The 23,716-nt window shown below is 32.5% G+C and overlaps 1 protein-coding gene across 1 annotated transcript; it reads right to left on the bottom strand.

The window, feature by feature from the left end:
- Window positions 1-14,924: 14,924 nt before the first annotated feature.
- Window positions 14,925-16,743, bottom strand: LOC107911918 (AT-hook motif nuclear-localized protein 22). Its single transcript, XM_016839915.2, has one exon. It carries the CDS (start codon window positions 16,115-16,117, stop codon window positions 15,218-15,220), a length of 900 nt encoding a protein of 299 aa, XP_016695404.2. The 5' UTR covers window positions 16,118-16,743; the 3' UTR covers window positions 14,925-15,217.
- Between the last annotated feature and the right edge of the window lie 6,973 nt (window positions 16,744-23,716).

Below are 23,716 nucleotides of genomic sequence, written 5' to 3'. Positions count from 1 at the left end.
ATAATAATAAAATAAATTTTTTGATGTCGAATTTGTGGTCTCGAAACCACTATTCTGATTTAACTGAAAATAGACTGTTACATTGGACACCCTTAAGTCTTCCCATTACTTGGCGTTTCTGAGAGAATATATTGTTGAAAACTTCATTATTCTACAATTTAACCTTTTCGGTAAAATGAGTGACAATTTTCGACAAAGGAGAAGTCAATCAATCATCCATTACCAAATCCTTAAACGATGGATGAGAAATCCATTTAGCAAAAAATATAAAGGGTCACTAAGCCCTCCTCCCGAACTCAATCAATATCGGTCTATGATCTGACTTTATTTTCAACAAATGTAGGACCAACATTTTAGGATATAATCGAGTCTAGAAACCATTGTATATAGCTCAATCTAGCCTTTCAAACACATGACCCCTACTCCACGTAAATTTTGGCCCTTTGAAACCCAAATCCTTTAGGCCATTGCAAAATAGAAAACCATAGAGCAACTTACATCCTCTACCAACTAAGTGAGACCCCCCGTTCTTTTCATCACTAGTCAAGATCACATTAAAATCGCCTGCTAAAATCCCTGGGTCTTGCACTGTCCTAGCAACTATACATGTAACAACCCGGTTTTGACCCTAATCAGAATAGTGGTTTTGGGACCATAAATCCGAGTTAGAAAAATATTTTAATATTATTTTTAGTATATATTATATGTTAAGTTATAGGTGTGAAAAATTTGTGTGGAAATTTAATTGTTTGAATGTTCAATTCGATAAAAATGGTTTAATTGCGTAAAATGAAAATTTAGGGGTTAAATCTAAAAATACCTAATTGTTGTTGTCTTTTAAAAATGGGGGTCTTAAATGAAAATTAAACCATTTAAATGTTAGTGGGTGGCTATGGACAACTATGTCCTTATGTTATATGAAATATAAATTATTTATTAAAGGTTAATAAGGTAAATAAATAAAATACTAATATATACTAATTAAAACAAAGAAAAATGGAATTGTTATCATCTTGTTTAGCCGAAACTAGAGAAAAGAAAGAAGAGAAAAACACAAGCATAGGTTCGGCCATACTTGAGCTTGATTTAAGGTTCGTTTTAGCTCGGTTTTTGATAATTTTTACGTTTTTGAGATCGTTGCTTTGAATACTTCAAAACCCATGTCTTAATTTTGTGAATTGTTGATGATTTTGAAATGTGCCATTGATGAATGCTTGAACATTGTGATAGTTGATGATGAAAAATGAAAGAAATGTGATAGATTAACATGTTTTGTTTTTGAATTTTTAGTGAATTTGAGAAATTAGAGCTAAATTGTGAAAATGAATTTTTTAGGGATTAAAATGTGAAATAAATGAAATGTGTGGATTTGTATGAAGACAAGGAATATTCGGCCCTAGCTTAGTGTGGGAAAATTTTGTGTATTTTGTGTTTTGTGCAAAAAGGACTAAATTGCAAAAAGTGCAAAATGTTAGGGGCAAAATGGTAATTTTCCCATTTATGTATTTTTGGACTTAATTGAATGTTTTGATGAATAAAAAGGTTAATTTTATTATGTCTAGATCAAGAAACGAAGAAAAAGGATTTGGATTGGGAGAAAACGAAAGTAATTGAATAGTCGATCGTGTCCGCTAATATTCGAGGTAAGTCGACTAGCTATTTAATGTTAATAATTCAATATATATATATTTGTGTGTATGAATATCTATTGTATTTTTATGTTAAGGTATAAAAAAATAAATATAATATACTTTGATTAATTAAGTTGATATATGGATGGCTTATATGTGTACACTTATATTCGACTATATGAATATAAGTCTTATTAAGCTTTGGGAATTAAATGTAGTTAAGAATGATGCATAGATGGATATAATTATATATAAGTATAGCTATATGTTTGAAACTTCATTTGGAAATATTTGATGATATGAGGGCTATAATTGCAAAAACAATTTTCGAATATATATATGTATAATTAAGTAAAATCTTTGAGTTTGATTAAGGGTATATATTGTATATACTTTAATAATTTTGAATGAATGTCTCTGTGTGAATTGAAGAATATATATGTATATTTTCGAATAAGTTCTGAACATATTTCAAGGTTTAAATGTTAAGTATATTTATATATATGGAAATATCGAATAGGTAATAATATACATATATAGTTATTTCGTATAAGTGTAAGTATATGAGTTAAAATAAAATGTATGAATTGTATATATATGTGTTAGTTAATGTATATTTGAGTTTTATAAGTTAAAATAAATTGCATAAATTCTATATATATATTTAGCCGAATATATATATGCTAAATTTTGTAAGTTGGATGAAATTTAATGGATTACATATATGTTAGCCGAATATATGTATTGAATTTGACAGGTTGAAATAAATCACATGAATTATATGTCTGTTAGCCAATGTTTGCTTTAAGTTTTATAATTTGAAGCTTATAATATAAAAGAAAATATATATAATAACCGAATGTAGGTATTGAGTTCTATGAGCTGAATCTAATGATATGAACTATAGAGATGTTATCCGAATGTATGTTTGCTACTAAGATTGGAATATAATTCAGTTCTTGCTGAGATACGATTATTGAAAAGATTTATGTGTGATATAAAGAATATCTAGATTTTCTTATAAAGATTTTTGTGAAAGACCAATTTCATATCTGTGGTATTCAGGCTCGATGCCTATCAGATGTAATGCCGGGGAATTATTTCAGACTTTATGTCTAGCAGGCTAAGTGCCGGTGATCTGAATCAGGTTATAAACCTAGCAGGCTAAGTGCCGGTGATCTGAATCAGTCTATAAGCCTAGCAGACTAAGTGCCGGTGAATATGTTAAATTAAGTGATTATATGCATTTGATATATATAAATATATAAATGATTTCGGGTTATATATAATGGATAAGTATGTGAATATTCATTTATATGTGTTCGATGAGCATATAATTGTTTGGATCTATGTGTTTAGTGAATAGACACAGATATTGGTTGCTATGAAAATTGTTGAATATACATGTATACAATCGGCACATGTGGATTAGAAGTATAAATGTGCATTTGGTTCATGTAGTTGATAAGTAAAAATATAAGCTTTTGACCTATGTATTTGAAAGATCATAGATATGCTTTCGATGAAATGCAAATGATAAATATATTTGGAATTAGTATATGCAATTAATGGTTACGTATGTAACTTGATTATAAGCACATAATGTTTATACATATGTTCGTTTATATGTATTTTAGATATGCTATAAACTTACTAAGCTATAAAAGCTTACTTTGATTGTTTTTGTCCATTTGTTTTATAGATTTTGGAGATGCTTTACAAGCTCGGGGATCATCAGCATAGTCTATCACACTATCGACTTCTTTTTGTATTGTGTTAAAATTTGAACTCGATCTTATGGCATGTATAGGCCTGAGTATGTTTTTGGTTAGTTTTGGATCATAAAATATAAATAGCCATGCGAAAATGGTTTAATTTCCATGTTTGTAGATCAGTTTGGTTTAAAAATGGTTTGTTCATGATAATTTTGTTTAAATTGGGTTTTATGTGTTTTCGAATGTGTGCTTTGTTTAGTAATGCCTCGTAACTCAAATCCGGCGACGGACGAGGGTCGGGGTGTTACAATACATAAAAATTCTCACAATTGTTTATGTTTTGAAGAATTGGATTTACCATAAATAATAGTAAAGTAACAATGAGCATTATTAAAAAGTAGTACCACTTGCATATGAATGAATTGAAAATGGTTGAAAATGACTTAAATTTTGACAAGATCAGACCATAAAACCAAAAAACCCATTAGCTTCAACACAATAAGAATATCGTAGACCAATTCTCTTTATGATACCATCGACCTTTGACCCATTGACTATTTGCTCAAGCACCACAATAATATAAGGAGAATAATCTCTTAGATATTCCTTCAAAAAACAAACAAAACTCAAGCTACCATACCCTTAAACGCTCCAAACGAAAAATTTGCAACTCATGTCAAATAATCCAAAAGATAAGGAAAAAGAAAATCACTTTATGTTGATGGCTCCAAAGCCACAACATCCTGATCAAGACTGACATCTAACTCAACTCCTTCCATATCTCCATTAATAGTTTCTAACTCATGGTTAAGACGCTCAACCATGTCCTCTATTGCACCACAACCAACATTTCTAAGTCTTTCGAACGTTGCAATTGCACTCCCCTTCCAACCTTGAACCCAACGTGGAAGGACAGATTCTTAATAGTACCATCTAGAGGTTGAAAAGACGAACCCGAACCACCCTAAAAGAGTACATTGTTCTCATCTCTTGACAAACATTGTCAATAGCCTTGTCAATATTAAGATTCATGTTTTCAATTTCCTCCACTGATACCACTACGTGTTTTTCTTTATCTAAACATGTGACAGCCCAAAATTGACCCTAGTCAGGAAGTGGTTTCGGGACCGCTAAACCGAGTCACCGAAATGCTCGAATGTGATATTTATTGTCTAGTATATGTAATTATGAATGTGTGAAAATTTCAAGCTTCGATTTAGTCGATTGCATGTGAGTTTTAGTAAATAGGACTTATGTGAGAAAATTTTGAAATGTGATAGGTCAAAGCATAAGGACCGATTAGTGCATGTTGAAAAAGGGGGGACTTGCATGTCAATTTCCCCCCCTCTATTAGTAGTGGCCAGCCATGACAAGTATGGTAGACCAAGTGTGATGGGCAAGACATGTCATAGACATGTTGTGTTGGTGCATCATGGGTGGAAACAATAAAATAATGAGCATGGTAATTAAATAATGAAAGGGAGGAGTGATGAAAAAAAAAAGAATGGTCTCATCCATGCCCCCCCATTGCCGTGAGTTAAAGAAAAGAAAAGAAAAATTTTGTTCATCCTTTTTCATCTTCTTTTGGCCGAAAATTCTAAGGAAGGAGGAAGGAGTTCTTGCTTCATTTTGGTTTGGAAGAGGATTAGGAGGAGGTTTGGACATACTTGTATCTAGATCAAGGTATGTTTGAGGTTGTGCCATGAGATTCATGCATGTTTTTAGTTGCTAGCTTGAGTTCTAATTAGCCCATGGTTCAAATCTTTGCTATGTCATGGGGATGATATTCGGCCTAGGTGGATTTTGTGTTAATGCCATTGCATGCTAAATATGAAGCTTGTTAATGATGCATGTGATGGTGGATTGATGATTCTTGAATCTTCTTTTTAGAATTTTTGAGTGAGCACATATGTGCATTAGTTGCTAGATGGAGAAGAATCGGCTAGCAAGTTGTGTGCTAAGGCCGAATATAATTTTTGTATATTAATGAGTAATGCATGTGTTAAATTGATGGAAAGGGAAAGGATGCTTTACTAGTGTATATATGTGTGTATTAGCCAAGTTTTGAACTTGAAACAAAATGGTGTTTAGTCAATACAAGTGACCATACTTGTAGAATGTAGTAAGTGTTGCAATCGGCCCCAACATAGACATGCATATTCGGCCATAGGAAGGAGATTGGTGTTGCATGTATTCGGTTAGAGGCAAGCATATTGATGCTTTTGTCTTGGCTTAGAAAATTCGGCCAAGGGGGAAAATTAGCTAAAATGTTGAGTTTGATTCATGATTCCGTACATATGTGACTTTAATGTCTAATGTATAAATATGGGCTAAGTGCCTTGTGTTCCTCTTTTCGATGCTCAAATGATTAAATCAATTTATTTGTTTAATTAAGCTCAAGAGCAAAGGAGAACTAAATCCGATAAAGGGAAGGAAAAAGTGGTCGAATAGCTATCGGAATCGTTCGACAACATCCGAGGTAAGTTCTTGAGTAAAAGAGCTTAAATTATGATTTGATTAGATCATGTTTTAAGCAAATCAAAATCATGCTCTTTGTGTGTGGCTATTGAGCCGAAATTGCAAGAATGATAAGTGTCTTGTGTTTGAGTTTTGCTAACGAAAACGAAATACGAATGTGCCATGATTTATTGTTAAATGTGCATGGTTATTTGAATGATGTCCGGGCTAAGTCCCGAAGGCTTTGTGCTAAGTGACCATATCCGGACTAAGATCCGAAGGCATTTGTGCGAGATACTAATTTCGGGCTAAGCCCGAAGGCATTTGTACGAGTTACTAAATCCGGACTAAGATCCGAAGGCATTTGTGCGAGTTACTAAATCCGGGTTAAGTCCCGAAGGCATTTGTGCGAGTTACTAAATCCGGGTTAAGTCCCGAAGGCATTTGTGCGAGTTACTATAACCGGGCTATGTCCCGAAGGCATTTGAACGAGTAGCTATATCCGGTTAAATTCCGAAGGTACGTGATTTGGGAATGAATGATCTTGCTGTAAAAATTTCAGTTAATACGCTTGAAACATCCCAACATTGAGGTATGTTTCGTATGTGCTTTGAATTAGTTGAGCCCTTACAAATAAGTATTCGCTCAGTTGATAAATGAGCTACCGGCCTTTGGCTAAGTTGATCTTTGTGTATGAATAAAAGGGTTGGTAATGTGAAGTAAGTATGATATTGAAAAATTGTGCATATGAAATTATCCGTTTAGCTACATGAATGCTATACTTTTGTTGTGCTGGAATCCCTTGCTCAAAACTTACTAAGCATAAATTGCTTACTCCGTCTCCTTGATTCTCTGTTTTATAGATTTTGGTTCTCCAGCTATCGGACTCGGGATTTTGAAGTCGAAGTCGCCCACACTATCAAAGCCCCCCCCTTTTGGTACAATTTTGGTTGAACTTCGAAATGGCATGTATAGGACTACCCTTTTGTTGTGGGTCATGGACCCTTTGGACTTGTATAATTTTGGATAGCCATGCGAAAATGGCTTATATATGTTTGAGTATAATGTTATAATCATTTGGTATGGATATGCTTAACAAGGATTGGCCATGGGAATGGTTAATCACTATCATAAATTGTGCTATTTATGCTAAAAGGGCTAGTTGAATCATGGAAACTATGAAATAGGTAAAGTCTACCTTAAAGGCAGATGCTGACAGCAGCAGTGATGTAGATTTGGAAAATCACTAAAAATAGTAGGAATGGAATTAAATAGTGAATAAATTATGTAAACGAACCTTGATGAATCTATTTTCATAGGAAAGTAACGAAACGATCATATGGACAGTATGTTAAGAGACATTCAGGTTCTTGTAAGACAGGGCCAGAACGGTTTCTGGATTCCCTGTTTCGACTTTGGAAATTCATTATAAATTAACCAGAGATAATTAGGAGTCATGCAATATATGTATAGATTCCTATTTGAGTCTAGTTTCTATAGAAACAAATGACATCAGTATTGAAGCCCTGTACAGGGAGATATCCAAGTCGTAATGCGCAAAGGTCAGTGTAGTCGATCCCTGTAACATGGGAAAATTTGACTAATAAACTGTACTAATTGGCCCAACCAAAAATTCTAGAAAAAAATATGTAGATGGGCATATGAGTCTAGTTTCAGGGAAAATTTACGGAACTGGATTCCGAGTTTCTGAACTCAAGATATGATTTTTAAAGCGACTAGTACGCAGATTGGCAGTGTCCGGGAAATTTTTTTTATAAGTGGTTTAAAGTCTGTTAACACCTCGTGTTCGACTCCGGTGACGGTCTCGGGTTCGGGGTGTTACAAAACATGTATGGACTTTATTTCCTGTGAAAATTGGTAAAGAATAATCCATCTGATTTGCAATAATTAACGGGGCCCTAGAAATGGGTTTAGCCTTATCAAGCCCATGATCTTGTTTCTTCATGACTTGCTTACCCTCATCTCTCCTATTGGGCTTGTGAGTTCGGTTAATAAGCCCCAAAGAGAAAGCTCAATACTTTCCTATATTGACCTTTTTCCCTGTTATCAAATCTTTTTTCCAAATTTAACGAAGCCTCAATTTTGGATTTTTCTTGACTGTTGCATTGATTCCCTTTGATAGAATTATCTATTTTCCTTGTTAACTTACATGATTTCCATTGGGCAACCATTCAGTCCCCGTACTTCTCTTTCTTGACCGACGACTCCTACTTTAGTTGTACCAGTTGGTTTTCCAATTGGTCAACATCTTGTGACTCATTTCTAGCATTCAATAGGTAGCCCTCATTTAAGTGACCATATCATCCACAACTATAACAAATTTTTGAAAGGGGTTCATATTCAACCTTTTGAAGATAGTCATCAATCCAAATATTCGAAACTAATGGTTTGCTCAAATCAATACTAACAGTCATAGGAGTAAATCTTCCTTGTGAACCACTATGAGTTTTGTAATCGATTTTAATAACCCGTCCAATTATTTCACCGATTGCCTTTAAAATGCTCTTCTTGTACATAACGAGAGAGATCGGGTAATCTAACCCATGCAACGACATTTAGAGGATAAGGTTGACTTGTATTGAACATGGGAGTCCATGGTTGGACAGTAACATAATGGTCGTACACGACCTATGGACCTTTCGATAAAGCTGTCGAAAAATTATTCTCATTTTTGAACTTAGCCAAAAAATAATCATTATCAACATCCATAAGATGAACATATGGTTGTGGTTTTCACAATGCATAAATATAATTGTACAAAGCGTTAAATTCAGTCCTCGTTCCTAACAACTTAACAACCATTGTTCGCTCTATACTTATCTCTATCGACTTATGAACTCTCTCCGAGAACTTGATAGAACAGACTTCATCAATCGTTCTCGTTGTAAAATCCCCATCCATAATAACAATGTCCTTATTGTAACCACCCATCGTATTAAAATTTTTTTATCCTTGACCACTAGCCATAAGCTGATCTTTGAAAGACATAGTTTTTGTAACACCCCTTACCCGACCCGACCGCTAGGTCTAAGCTATAAGATACCACATTCGTTTCTGGAGTAATTACTATAAAATATACCTCAATTAAACCATTCAAACATTTAATTATATTCTAAACACATTGAGTCTCAATTTTTTAGAGGATAAGGTTGACTTGTATTGAACATAGGAGTCCATGGTTGGACAGTAACATAATGGTCGTACACGATTCATGGACTTTTCGATAAAGCTGTCAAAAAATTATTCTCATTTTTGAACTTAGCCAAAAAATAATCATTATCAACATCCATAAGATGAACATATGGTTGTGGTTTTCACAAAGCATAAATATGATTGTACAAAGCGTTAAGTTTAGTCCTCGTTCCTAACAACTTAACAACCATCGTTCGCTCTATACTTATCTCTATCAACTTATGAAATCTCTCCGAGAACTTGATAGAACAGACTTCATCAATCGTTCTCGTTGCAAAATCCCCATCCACAATAACAATGTCCTTATTGTAACCGCCCATCGTATTAAATTTATTTTATCCTTGATCACTAGCCATAAGCCGATCTTTGAAAGACATAGTTTTTGTAACACCCCTTACCCGACCCGACCGCTAGATCTAAGCTATAAGATGCCACATCCGTTTCTGGAGTAATTACTATAAAATATACCGTAATTAAACCATTCAAACATTTAGTTATATTCTAAACACATTGAGTCTCAATTTTTTTTCTGAGTCTCAATTGAGCTTACCAAAGCTCTTTTGTTGACCCGATTATGAAATAAGACCAAATAGCAAAGTTTAAACTTCAGGGCCGATGTTGCGGCATCATCACTTTCACGTCGTGACATCACCAAACAGTTTGTTACATCACAATATCAGACCACTTGACGTTGTGACATCACTTACTGTCGACCGACATTGCGAGGAGAAAAGTTACTTGTCGGGACATAGATTCTATTTTGGATAAAATATAAACGATTTGGTACCTATTTCAAGCTTACACCTAATCTCATTCATTTTATACATAAAGGCACAACTTTACCTACACCAAAACATCCCAAACACATGCTAAGAAAATCCATTTAACCATTCCACTCAATCAATTCAATATAACTTCAATTTAGCATAAAAACATATCAATTCAACTTATTGAATCACAAATCATTCAATCATGCATTTAACCATTCAACGCCATCATCTTAATTATACCATTTCATGCTCAACTTGCCATTTTAAGTGTTGTTCATATATCTTAACATGATACCAAAACATTCATATACAAATAGGCGTTAACCTTATCAAAGATCAAACATAACAAACACCTATGTACATGTCATATAACCAAGCCTTAAAATAATAGAAAGATTGTCGAATCAAATAACAGGATAGTGTAAGCTTCTTGTTGATCCACTTGACATGTTCTGCAATTAAAAAATCTACAAGGGAAAATGAAGGCAAATGGTTAACCATATTGAATGCTTAGTAAGTCCATATGAAAATTACTTAACTTACCTTAACATTTCAAAAATTTAACAATTAAAACACTTTGGTATATAACATGACATCCTTTGGTATCCTTATATTTTCATGTACAATTCAACAACATAACCAATAAGTTAGTTCATTTGCATTACAAGAACTTATAACTCAAATCATATGCATGTTCAAACATTACATCTTATAACATGTACTATTCAAGCCATATACAATTTGCAATATAAGTAGTTCAATTCATATCCAATCATTTCAATCATTTCCTTTCCGTTAAGTTGTCATTTTTCTCGCCTGAGGGAACCTTAGTAAACTGAAGTCAAATACACAGGATTATAGTGCTCACACAAGCTAACAGTGATCAGAATTGCTCATACAAGCTGACATATTTGCTCACACAAGCTAACATTTATGAATCAAGAATCTGCAACAAATGTTGGATCTTAAATAACCATGTAAATCCCTAATCGTTTTTATATTTGACCTTAATGGCATGTCATAATCCTTTACTAAGTTCACATGGGCATTATTACTGTGATCGTATCAATTCAACCCCTGTAACAGTGTATACATATCATGCCAATCATATAAACATTTCATTTCCATTTGGTACCTTGTACCTATGTGTAATCACCATATATTTCATACTTTATGATTTAATCCATTCGATGCCAAAAATCAACCAATTCACTTTTATATAAACTAATGAACTAATCAAATACAATTAAATCAAAACATGAATGAAATAGTAAGTTCCATATGAACTTACCTGGAAAAGCAGTAAACGAGTAATTGTCTAAGGACTAATAACAATTTTACATTTTCTCTGGTTATCCTTAGTTTGATTCAATTCTCGATCTATATAATAATTCAATTTAATTTATCAATACCAAACATCTTATATAATTTTATTATATGCATGTATCAATTCAATTTCATTATTTGAGTGCCACCTAAAGTTTTGCATTTTATTCAATTTAGCCCCTAATCTAAAATAGCCATAACTTTCAAATTTGAGCTTCGATTTTGAAATTGATCTCAATTACATCCTTATAGAACCCTCTACTATCAATAATTACAAAAAAATTCATCGATTTCAAAATTTATACACTTTAGTCCTTATGTCCAAAAACTAATAATTAAACTTTACAAACTAGTCTTTTTTCACTTCTAAGCTTAAATTCTAACAATTTAGTATCAATTTCTTCAAGCACTCATTAATGACAACTTTTAGGAACTTTACCAATTTTGCAAATTGATGCATGGGCTAGCTAGCTAAATCAAACTCTCTCAACCTCAAAAAACATAAAAATTACAAGAAAAATAACTAAATTGAACTCATTTAACTATCCATGCCCTATTTTTTTTCTCTTCGTGAAGAAGAAGATGAGTATGAAAAAAAATGTTTTGTTTTGTTTTTATTTTATTTTGTCTTTTATACTTGTTTAATAATTAACTAATCTACATTAACTTAACGGTAATCTACCAAAATAGTCACTTTTGTTTGCCTTAAGTTATATTTTAGTCACTTATGTTTGAAATGTTACGTTTTAGTCACTTACGTTATCGTTTTGTTACAAAATGGTAACTTTATCGTTAAGATCTGTTACCTCCCAAATGACAGTCCAATGTGGTAGTGAAAATGTATTTTAAATGCCAACATGGATGTCCAGTTGGGATGAGAAAAGTTAAAAAAAAATTTACGAAAAATAGAATACAAAATTTTGGGATGTCCAACATATTTGGGTTTTAAGGCAAATTTTGTATTCTATTTTCATTAAAAAAACTTTTCTCATCCCAACTGGACATCCACATTGGCATTTTAAACCTATTTTAACTGCCATGTCAGACTGTCATTTGGGATTTAACAAATCTTAAATGCATAGTGACTATTTCGTAACAAAACGATAACGTAAGTGACTAAAATGTAATCAGAGGCAAACAAAAGTGACTATTCTGATAGTTACCCTTAACTTAATTAACATTTAATTAATTAGCACTAAGCATAATTAACTAATTTGATGGGATTACAACTAGCCTCCACCACTGTTTGGCTATATATTAATAGTTCAATTGCTTAATTGGTGTTTTGATTAATTAAAAATTCATAGCAATTAACTTTTACAATTTAATTATTATACCGTAATTAACTATAAAATTGACAAAATTAAGGGAAAAAACTTTAATTAACCTTTACACTGACATCGTAAATATTAAATAATAATATTTACGGACTCGAACATCAAAATTAGGGTTCCAAAATCACTATTTCTGACCCCATTGAAAAACGAACTATTGCAATTTTCCTAACCGAATTTGCATCCATAAGGTCACCTGGATCGTCCAGCGACTCTTCCTCTCGCCGGCGAACCTTTTTAGTGACCCGACCACCATTGGTGACACCCACCGAGAAAGAAAGGAATATTCTCACAATTAGCTTCCTCTCGCCGGCGAACCTTTTTAGTGACCCGACCACCATTGGTGACACCCACCGAGAAAGAAAGGAATATTCTCACAATTAGCCATTTAAGATTTTTTAACTCCCTTCACAAAATGGAATTTAGAAACCTCAATGTGTCTTTATTTAATTAAATAAATATATTAACTTTATGTTACCAGTTAAAACCTTATACTTACCAAGCATTACAAATAAAATCGTTCTCCCCTTGAAACGAAGATTACCATTTTCCAATCGTTCTTTTTTTTCAATTTCAGTAGATGAATTAGTATATTTTTGTGGAGGGAAGACCAACTATTTTTAGAAAAGTCTTTGAAATGTCGTTCGGTGAAAATTGACGAACCATTCAACGAGTTGATATTGTTCTCAAGTTGAACTAGAGTTTTGTCTTGAATGTTGGAAGCCGGATTCACTAAGGTCGATCAAGTGGTAGCATTGCCCTTAGATGCCATATAAGGGGTAAAGATTCAAACCCTACCAAATGCGTAATGCTCATGTTCTTTTTGTAGGCGGTCGTGCACCACACATAGTTCGATCCGATGAGGCACTCTTGCTCTATGAGCTCTGCCTTCAGCTTAAGCTTTTAATAGGGTCGAGAGACAAAATCTCAATTAAAAACCAGAGTCAATATCAACTTGTTGAGGGATTCATAGGCTCCAAACAAATAATTCTTTAAAAAAGTTTTCCGGAAAGAGTTCACCACTGCTCAGCAATCTCATTTCGAAGAAAATATAGAGAAGTGAAGAAATACATTCACATATTGAAAATGAAATAATCAAACGATCGTACAAAAGTAAGCTATACGTTTGGTTCTTTAGTTGAAAAGATGTAAGAAATTTAGGATTTATTTTATCACAATAAGAACCGCCAAAAAAGAGGGTTTGCATGCATATGCATATATACTGTTGAGGACGATCAATGAACTAAAGAAAAACTAATAATAAAGATTATTAAGTGCATGCAATTGATGAGATTAGAAGAAACAACAGCCAAGGAGTAATTAAAACATATTTAGCTAAGTATGTAGCATGTACTTCAGGTAAAGTTTCTGTTTGGAGAACCCGCATAGATCAGTTAGGGTTTAAAAACAGCAAAAAAAACTTAAAAGATAATCAGACATCACAATATAGCAAAATGAGATGTCTCGAAGAAATGGGAGCAAATCTTAAAACATCAAATAGGGTTTAAAACTTTTTTATGTAAATATACAATGAAGCATATTAAATAAAAAATCAATATTGATTATTATCATAGTGTAAGTAGAATATAAGTAACATAAACTTACCTCCTTCACTATTTGATTCATTCCGTGCCGTTTTACACGTATGATGGGATGACAGTTTTTTTTTTTTTTTTGAAAAAAAGAGAGAGAAAGGGGAAACTTTAACGCTTAAGGATGACACCCAGTTTGTCTTGCTTGTTACTCATGTTTTTGTGGTAGCTTGCTTGTCTTTTACATGGAATTATACTGCAAGGAAATGGTTGCCTCGAAAAGGAGCTTTCTTTTTCTTTTCTTTTTTGGCAGAGCAGCAGCGCACGTGTAACCCAGGACCCAATGTTCACCTCTTATTCCATAATGAACCCTAGCATTACCAATGTAAAAAAAAAAAAACGTAGCGAAAAGACAGCCAAACCCTAAGCCCATAACCTCCCATCTCTTTGCCTTTCTTCAAGTCATCATTTGCCATCTCTTCGAACTTCAAACTGACACTAGATTTATTGTATTTATATGAACCAATACTCATAGCGGTGGCAGTATTAGTGAAGTTTGTGATTAGAGTTGAAGGTGGTCACTGTTAAATAAACAAGAAATTTTATATATTATTATTTATGTGAACCATCAATAAACCGATTTTTTGTTAAAGAAACCCAAAACCCTTGCATCTCCATGAATGTAAATTCATTTCATATTCTTCTTAAGAAAAAAGAAAAGCTAATAAGCAACAGAATCTGAAACTTGAAAGTATTATGGCACAAGAAAAGGAACCTTACTGAAAAGGTTGCTTCTTTTTTTTTTGGCTTTTTTTATATTTTAAAAAGATGAATTTTATTTGTGGGAAGAACAATTCTGAGACAAGCTGCAAAAGAATGTGAGTGAGAAATGACTGCCATCTTCTGGTACTTAATCGTTAAGCTACAATAATGAGGAGAAGTGAGAAATTAAAAGGCTACTTTTTATAAAAATAAAACCGGAAAAACCCTCCAGGGAGAAAATCCAGAAAATTTGTACATCATCCTTCTTCAAACTTCAAACTTCAAACCAAACCCAGATGAATCCCATGATCAGCAGCATCTTTAACACTTAATTTTAAAACATCAAAATCAACTATTTTATAAAGGAAGAAGATTAAAAGGTGATCAGAAGGTCAAACTAACAAGAGGTGACTGAAAAGGATAATTAAGGAGACGAAAAAAAAAAAGAAAAGAAAAACCCGAGTTTTTTTTTTTTTGTTAATATGGAGGATGACCTGTGCCCCAGTAGGCCTCGGCTGGCATTTGGACTGAATTTAGAAGATTTGGTGGCAACCCTTGAGCGAAGGATCCGTTGGGATCTTGCAATAGTTGCTGCTGCTGCTGTTGTTGTTGAGCAGCCATGCTTCCCGGTGACTCTAAGGATCCACTTCCTGGAATCGGGTCCAGAGGTTGTTCCTCTTCCTCCAACGGGAGCCTTTCATAGGCCGCATTACCAAAAGAAGCTGCCATAATCACCACCGGACCTGAAGCAACAAGTTGACCCACCACGGTTCCTCCAACTACTTGACCTTGACCGCCGGCTAAATATATGGCCAATCCCGATGCAGCCGCTGGTGCCGGGGGAGGCAAAAATGACCCAGAAAGGGATAAAATTTCGAACCGTCCTTGTAAATTCACGACTGCACCAGGAGCTCCAGGTTGTTTTAAGGTTACATTCGTTACAGTTCCGCTCCCACTCAAAATGCAAACCCCTCTTTGTTTCCGCCTAGCGAAAGTCGAAACGCTCTCCATAATATCACAGCCGTTGGCAATTTCCATGACATGGGACCGGAGGGCGTTGGCACTATCACGGGTTATGATGATCGGCGGCTTAGGCTTGTTCTTGGAGCCCGCAGGTCTGCCTCGTGGTCTTCTTGTGAGTTCACCTTCAGTTCCAGGGGCTACGGCTAGGTCGTTGCCTCCACCACCCGTGTCGGCAGTGCCAGTGGCGGCGGTGGTGGTGGCCGTTTCTTCTCGATCTCGTTTCTGGCCACGGTTTTGTTCATCTTCAGAATTTTGTTGTTGGAGGAGATGTTGGAATTGATGGTGCGGATTTAGATGAAGATCTCTAGCGAGGAAAGGAGGAAGATGACGCCCATGAGCTGTTACTGGGTCCATTTCTGTTCTTCCCTTCAAAGTTGAAACCTAATCATCAACAGATCAGCTAACAAGTACAAGAACCAACTGAATTCTGATGGAGAAAGAGAAAAGAAATGACAATAAAGTTCCTATTTTTGTTCCTTTGTGGATTAGAGGTTTGGTATTGCTGGGTATGTCGAATAATTGAATATCTACAGGTTTTTTTCACGAAAAAAGGGCAAGAGAAGAGATTTGAAGCATCTACCACCAAATTTTAAGCTGAATCTATATTCTCTCCACTCTTGATGTGAGTTGACTAATTCTTGGAACTGATGTGCTTCTCATGTAATGAAGATAAGTTTTGGTTAAGGGTTTGGAAGGAAATAAGGAAGAGGAGGGAGGGGTATGAAAAATAGCCAAAAGATGCTAAGAGGGGAGAGATGGTTTATGGGTTTAGATCTGAGGCTTAGTAAAAGGTAAAAAATAAAAAAGGGGGGTGTTGGGTTAGGGTTAGATGATGAAGTGGAGATCAGGTGAGGTGCGGGTGGGTTTAGTATTGGTAAAGACTGCGTGAGTGAGGTGAGCATGGGATGGGCGGTGTATCCTCTTTCTCTCTATATTTTGTGAGTTTCCCCGCCCACCATGGGGCCCAACACCCCACGTTCTCGCCCCCCTCTGTCTGTCTTGTATTGAGAATTAAAAGCCTGCAGTATGAAGATCATGCTGTCCTCCATTTAATACCTTCATGCCTCCTCCTATCTCTCTTCTCCTTCCCTCTCTTTTACTCCCTAAAAATTCTGCCTCCTTCTCCCCCTTCCTATATTTCCCTACTTTCCACCCCTATTCATGATAATGACCCTACATTTGCCATTTCCAAATCTTGGAAACCAAAGCCAAAAAGTACAGAATGTTATGTTTCCTTTGTCAATCAATTAGCTTTATGTAATGTAAGGTCTCTTTCATCGGATGGGATTCTTTGTTTCATCCTCCAAATTGTCCCAAAAAAACCGTACCTATCATCCAATCTAACAACTCAAAAATATAAGCATATCTACAGTAGTTCTCAATCTCATTAACTCACTTGCCCACAAGATATTATTAAGTCTTACAGTAATAAAAGTTTAAAACTGTTTGATACATAGCACAATTGGCTTTGTTTATAGGATTCCATTGAACTGCGGAGTCGGAGATTCTTTGTGTAGTGCTGCACTGTACATTTTAATAATTCGATAAAGCAATGAGAAAGTGTGAAAAACTTAAACCAGGCGTTATTGTGGTTGGAAAATGACAGGATGGAAATTTAAAAAAGAAAACTGAAACAAGGGTGAGCTAGCAGCTAGCGTTACGATATTTGGTTTCATGCTTGCTGTTGGCTGTTGTGCGAATAAAAATGAAATAAGAGTCAGCCATCCATTTGACTACAGTTGCAACCCAATATTCATATGATTAAAGATTCCAACATGAGTTTTCAATATTTCTAAAAGCCATCCATGATTATTTTTTTCACATTACAACACACAAAGTTGTTGGACTAGATATATAATTAATTAAGTTAGCTCTTTTTAAAAGGGAATGAGATAATTTGCATAATTAATAATATGGGGGAAGGAAATTAAGGGGGCATTAAAGGAGAGTGGGCATGGGGAATTGTAGTTGGACCTACAGCAACAAAAATAGGGTCAGGGGCGTGTCTTAAGGGGGACTCTTGTTTCTAGGATACCAATTCAATGAATCAACAATAATCTTCTCTCCTCTCCTCACCTCTCATTTGTCTTCAATTTGATGCTTGGGGAGATTAAGGGATGCTAGCAAGCTGCATGCCTTGTTTATTACACGATCATTTATAGGGAACTTATCCTACCTAATCCTCAACATGATAAAAAGTAATCAACTCATAATAGTTTTAGATTAGAGGCTATGCTTTCTCCACCCTTAATTTTTAGATTTTTGGGTACTCAGAAGCTGTAGAAAGAAAATAAGAAAACAAAACCCATCCATGTGAGAATAAACAAATAAAGTAGAGACAATTACAATACTGTTCATTATGTAATTTGTAAAGACAAAAAAAAGGTGCTTCTATGGAATCGTTTATACTACAATACATATATCATCTCTCTCAATATATACATGTAAACGACTAAATGGACTGGGGGATGATGATATAAAAATAAAGTTCATGTAAATGAGCATGGTGAGGTCTATTGAGAAATACGAGGTTCATATTTATGGCTACCTAATGGGATGACTGAAGAGAAGAGTCCCTATTCTATATATCCACTATCTATAGAGAGAGTCCAATACACCTAAATCCCATGAATTCATTTGATGCTCTCTGTTGTCGTCTCCTTTGCAATTTTGGTTCCGCCGCTGTGCTGTAACTTCACTTACACATCATCTTTATATCAAAATATTATTAATCTAGCTGTCAAAGTAGTAATATACAATTTGGTACAATATGGGAGCCCCTTATTGGCTAACCGGTAAAAGAATAGTCGTGGTGACGAAGCATAATAGAAGATGGATATGTGAAATTATCTTATTCGTTCTATTTTCATCATCTTTAGTTTTATATTTCTTATATATCTAAATCAATCATCTCGCAGTGATTACACAATCATATACTCCATCACTAATATCATACTTTTAGCATCTTCTCATATTTGTTTCATGAAAATAGGTTATTCAACCAAAAATAATTTACAAACCATTCTTTTTTTCTTTTCTAAAAATTGACGTCGTGTTTTTGAAAAAGAATCTCCTATCAATAACTTGATTTTTATACAAAAACTAGTCAAATATTCTTATATTAATACTAAATTTTTAATTTTTAATTTTTAAAATACTATAATTTTCAATATTATTAAACATATATATTTATATTTAATAATTAAATATAGAGCACAAATGTGTGTTTAAGTTGTCTATTCAATATTATAATTTCATTTAAAAAATTAACATTATCAATAATTTTAAATTTTAAATATTTTTCTTAATATTTTATTAAAAATAATTTAATTAATATTTTAATGATAAATATATATTACAATTTATAGTAATTTAGCAATAAATGTTTTATAGTATAAAATATGAAAATTTTAATAATATAAATATGAGTATTTATTTGAATCATGCTTAGCTTGTATCCCTTCCAGCTAAATCTATCCATTGGTCAGGTGACCGGTTCAACTTGGTTCGGGCTTACACAAAAAAATTTTGTCCTTGGGATAGCTCAACTCTACCTAAAATTAAATTAAATTAAATCTTAAAATATAAATTTATTTAAATTTAATCATAAATATATAAATATAAGTATAAAATTATATATTTTATTATTTTTAAAAGGTAAGATGGACTTTTTGAAGGTTTGAGCTTGGGCTTGAAATTTTTTCAGAATCGAACCTCAACTCACCCCATCCTAATCCGTTGACACCTCTACCTCTAACTCCAATATGTCACTATTCACTTTCATATATATAACTTCAAATTAAATTTTAATTAGGCATTGTTTTTATTAAATCCATATGAGATTTTAGTCATTATAAAATAAATTTAGTTTGTAAAACATAAATTTATTCTATAATTTTTTGTAAGAAATATAATATATGTTGTGATTTTTTTATTAAAAATAATTTTCAAAAAATAGTTTTTAAAAAATTGTCAACTAGCGAAAAATATTTTATGCAGAAATATCTTAACACTTGGAAAATATTAACTTTTTGAAAAAGACAATAAATCTTCCAAAAATCATTTTCTATTTTTATTTTCAAATAATAATATTTATTTTTAAAAAATTGAAAAAAAAGCGTTTGATAAATAGAAATAAAAAATTTGTTTTCAATAATAAAAACATGAAAAGATGTTTGCTAACTATTTTCCTCTAACAAAAATAAAATAAAGAAATTTACATTTATATGAATTTGAATTAGAGTGCTATATTTAATATTTGAAAACTTGTTGAAAAAAAAATTATTATAAGTTTGAACTAAAATCAATTTATCAAAATTTAAAAGGAAATAACTTACATTAGGATGATCCTAAAAACTAAGGTTTTTAGGCACCAATAAAATTTTACCACATCATCAAATTTTAAAGACATGAAATAATTATTATACACTCATATATAGATAAATTATTTTATGGACCCTTCCCACCACATTATTTATGGTCCCTTTCTATATATTTCATAATATTCCAACAATATTTTCATGTCATTGACATAGAATTTTGGTGATTTTTTTTACCTTGAACCCCAACCCAAAAACCCTAAACCCTGAATCTAGAATCCTGAACCTTAGACCCAAAACTTTAAACTCGAACCCTAAACTTGTAACCCCGAACCCTTAAACATTGAGCCTCGAATCCAAAACTCAAACCCGAACACTGAAACTTAATCTCGAACCAAACCCTAAGCCTCGAGGTTTAGGGTTCAAGATTAAAGGTTCGAGTTTAAGATTTAGAGTTTTGGGTTCAGGATTTAGGGTAAAATAATTACCAAAATTATGTGTCAATGACATGGAAAAAAGTACTATTTTTTTAAAAAAATTAGTTGCACAAAAATAAAAAAATATTAACTTATATATGGAAAAAAAATAAAATGATTAAAATTTGTAAAAGAAGAAAATATATTAATTTATAATTTAAAATTGGAAAAGATATTAGATATAAACTAGTGTACAATAATATTTGATTATCTTTAAAATTTAATGATGTGATACTATTTTATTAATACTTAAAAACTATAATTTATTTCTAAATTAAAAACCCTTATTTGCATTAATTACACAATTACAAAACACTTTTAATGAAAACCGTAAAAACACATTATGATATATAGATTGTACTGCTATTAATATATTTGCTCAACTTATCACAAAGTAATATTTGCACATATCTATATAAATAATCCAGGAAGAATCCCAAGCTCTGGTGTTCACCTATACTTAAGTTGTTGAGAGTATACGTTTGTTATAGTAGCATTTATGTACAGTTAGTTATTAGTTAACAAACGTATAATTAGCAGTAGGGTTAGTTACAGTCATGTGTATATATTTACTACTCTTCTACTTGAATAAAAAAATCCATCATTAATCTTACATTCATTTTCTTAACATAAGTATAGTCTAGATTCAAAATATTATTGTTTAAAAAGTTCACTAAAAATATAAATGGGTTTTTTTTATAATAAATCATTATTAATTAAGACTTTGTATATTGATGTACGATTAATACACATTGACTTAAAATTAAAATAAAATGATACTAACATCGTTTAATTTTGATTTTCTTTTTACAAGAGCATGAAATAAAACATCAACGTGAACTAAGTGTTCTCCAAAGGATAAATAATTGTACGAAACTGTAATTTCACGTCATCCCTATCCTTTTCCAATAGGAGAATGACAAATCAGATTTTCAGCTTTTTCCTCTTGAAAAAATTTAAATCCAACTAAAAATGCTAAAAATAAGGAGGAAAAATCTGATTTGTCATTCTCCTGTTGGAAAGGGATAGGGATGACGTGAAATAAGAGTAATTCATACAATCTTTTGTGAAGTAGAAAGTAGTTGTTCCATCTTTACCTCTTTTGAAAGTTTATTAAATTAGCTGCACTTTGTAACAAGCTTTTTAGTTTTCAAGATTTTGACGTAACCCAGAATATTAGCTAGGAAATCAAGAGTGGATTAAGAGAAGTGGCATTCAGATTTAGCTATTACTTAATTAATTTATTCATTGGCAGTTAAATTGTCAATTTGTGAAGCTGTAGTAATTAAATAAGAAATCTAAACCCAACCATTATAATACCGTAATTCATTATGCAATTTGTAAAGACAAAAATAAAAATAAAAAAGGTGCTTCTATGGAATCGTTGATACTACAATACATAGATCATCTCCCTCAAAATATATACGATTAAATGGACTGGGGATGGTGATATAAAAATAAAGTTCATGTGTCTATTGAGAAATATTTATGGCTACCTAATGGGATGACTGAAGAGAAGACATATTCACTCCTCACCATCTCTATATAGTAGACTCCAATACACCTAAATCCCATGAATCCATTGTCGGATTTTGGTTCCAACCCTGCAGCCTTGTTTCACTACATTTCTAAGCCATGGTTTTCTTAATTAAATTAATCTCTCTCTTTTTTGTCAATTTATTAATTTAGTTTTGTCAGCATAATCAAACTCATATCTTCCTCCAACAAAAGAGTATATATTAAATGTTTGACTAAGAACAAACAAAAAGAGGTTGGCGATTAGATGAATGGGTCCCCTTGGTAACGACCACGCTCTTTCATCTCCATCTTCCAGTTTAGCCAAACCTTCCCAATGAAAACAACCTTAATTAATATAAAACGCATGTGCTTCACTGTTTGATTCGTTTACCGATAGATTTGAGTAACAACTTTTTCATCTTGACATGATTTAATTTTATTTGATTTTAACTATAAAAATACATAAATATTAATAAGATAAGTTATTTGAATGTTTCGGATTTAAACAGTGGAAATTTTGTAGGTTTCATTCAATATTATTAGATGGATAAATTAGAAGTAGAATCAATTTTAAAAAGTTGAAAACAATTGTAAATCGAAAACCATAAAAATAATAGTTGGATTCCAACTAGTTATATATTTTCTATAAAATTTTCCGTTTATTCAATTAAATTAAAAATGGGTAATTGTAATTACTTGATTCAGTTTTTTAGCTGATTTAAGACTCAAATTCCATTTTTTTTCCTTTTTTAAAGTCAATATATTTAAAGCAACTTCTTATCTTTAGGTTGGAATCTTTTCCTATTTCTTATTATATTTTCAGCGGTTTTGATTGATTCGTAAATTAATGTCAATGATTTGATGGTTTTATAAAGGGTAGAATCTTTTTATCTTCTTCTTCTTATTATTATTATCAAAAATGGCTTAGCAGCAACATGTTTCAGCGTTTTTCTTTGATTTTTTATTTTTTTTGAATGTTTTGCCAAATAATAATGGCAATTAGGTTTAGGGTTCAAAAGATGCAGATTTCCATGCCCAAAACAGCGTAAAGTTCACGGGGTTTAAAACAATATTTTCCTTTAGAAAATCAAGCAATCAGCTTGAAATTTGTGAAGATAAGAGTTGAAGTCTTCACTTTAGGAAGAAACAAATGAAGAGAGCTTAGAGAACTGTTGGAGCTTCGGTCTAAGTGCTGCACTAATTCTATTTTAATCCTTCTATTAAACTAATGAAAACCCATTATGTTGTCCAAATCAACTCTTATTATTTTAGTATAAAGCTCATTAATGGATGAAGAGAGTGGACCACCTCAACGGGAAGAAAAAGAAAGTTAAATTTTGATATTAGTCTCTCTACTTTATAATAATTGTGGATTTAATTCTCTACTTTTTTTTTAATTTTAAAATTTTAGTCTTAACCTTTTAATCTATTTAGTTAAATTCAATTACCAGTAAGGTTCTCAATTGGATCATTTTAAGTCCCAGTACTTAGTCGAATTTTTGAAATTTCAATCTCCACACAAATGGCAATCATCAATCTATTAATTGAATTTTTAGTAAGTAATATGTGAAAAATAATGCAGCATCAGATCTTGAAAATACCAAAACTTAACTTAATGAATTTAATAGTTATTGTATAGT

Source organism: Gossypium hirsutum, chromosome D11, assembly GCF_007990345.1.
Source record: "Gossypium hirsutum isolate 1008001.06 chromosome D11, Gossypium_hirsutum_v2.1, whole genome shotgun sequence".
Classification (NCBI taxonomy): Eukaryota; Viridiplantae; Streptophyta; class Magnoliopsida; order Malvales; family Malvaceae; genus Gossypium; species Gossypium hirsutum.
Note: the sequence above shows the minus strand (reverse complement) of the source record. Positions and strands in the feature narration are given on the sequence as shown.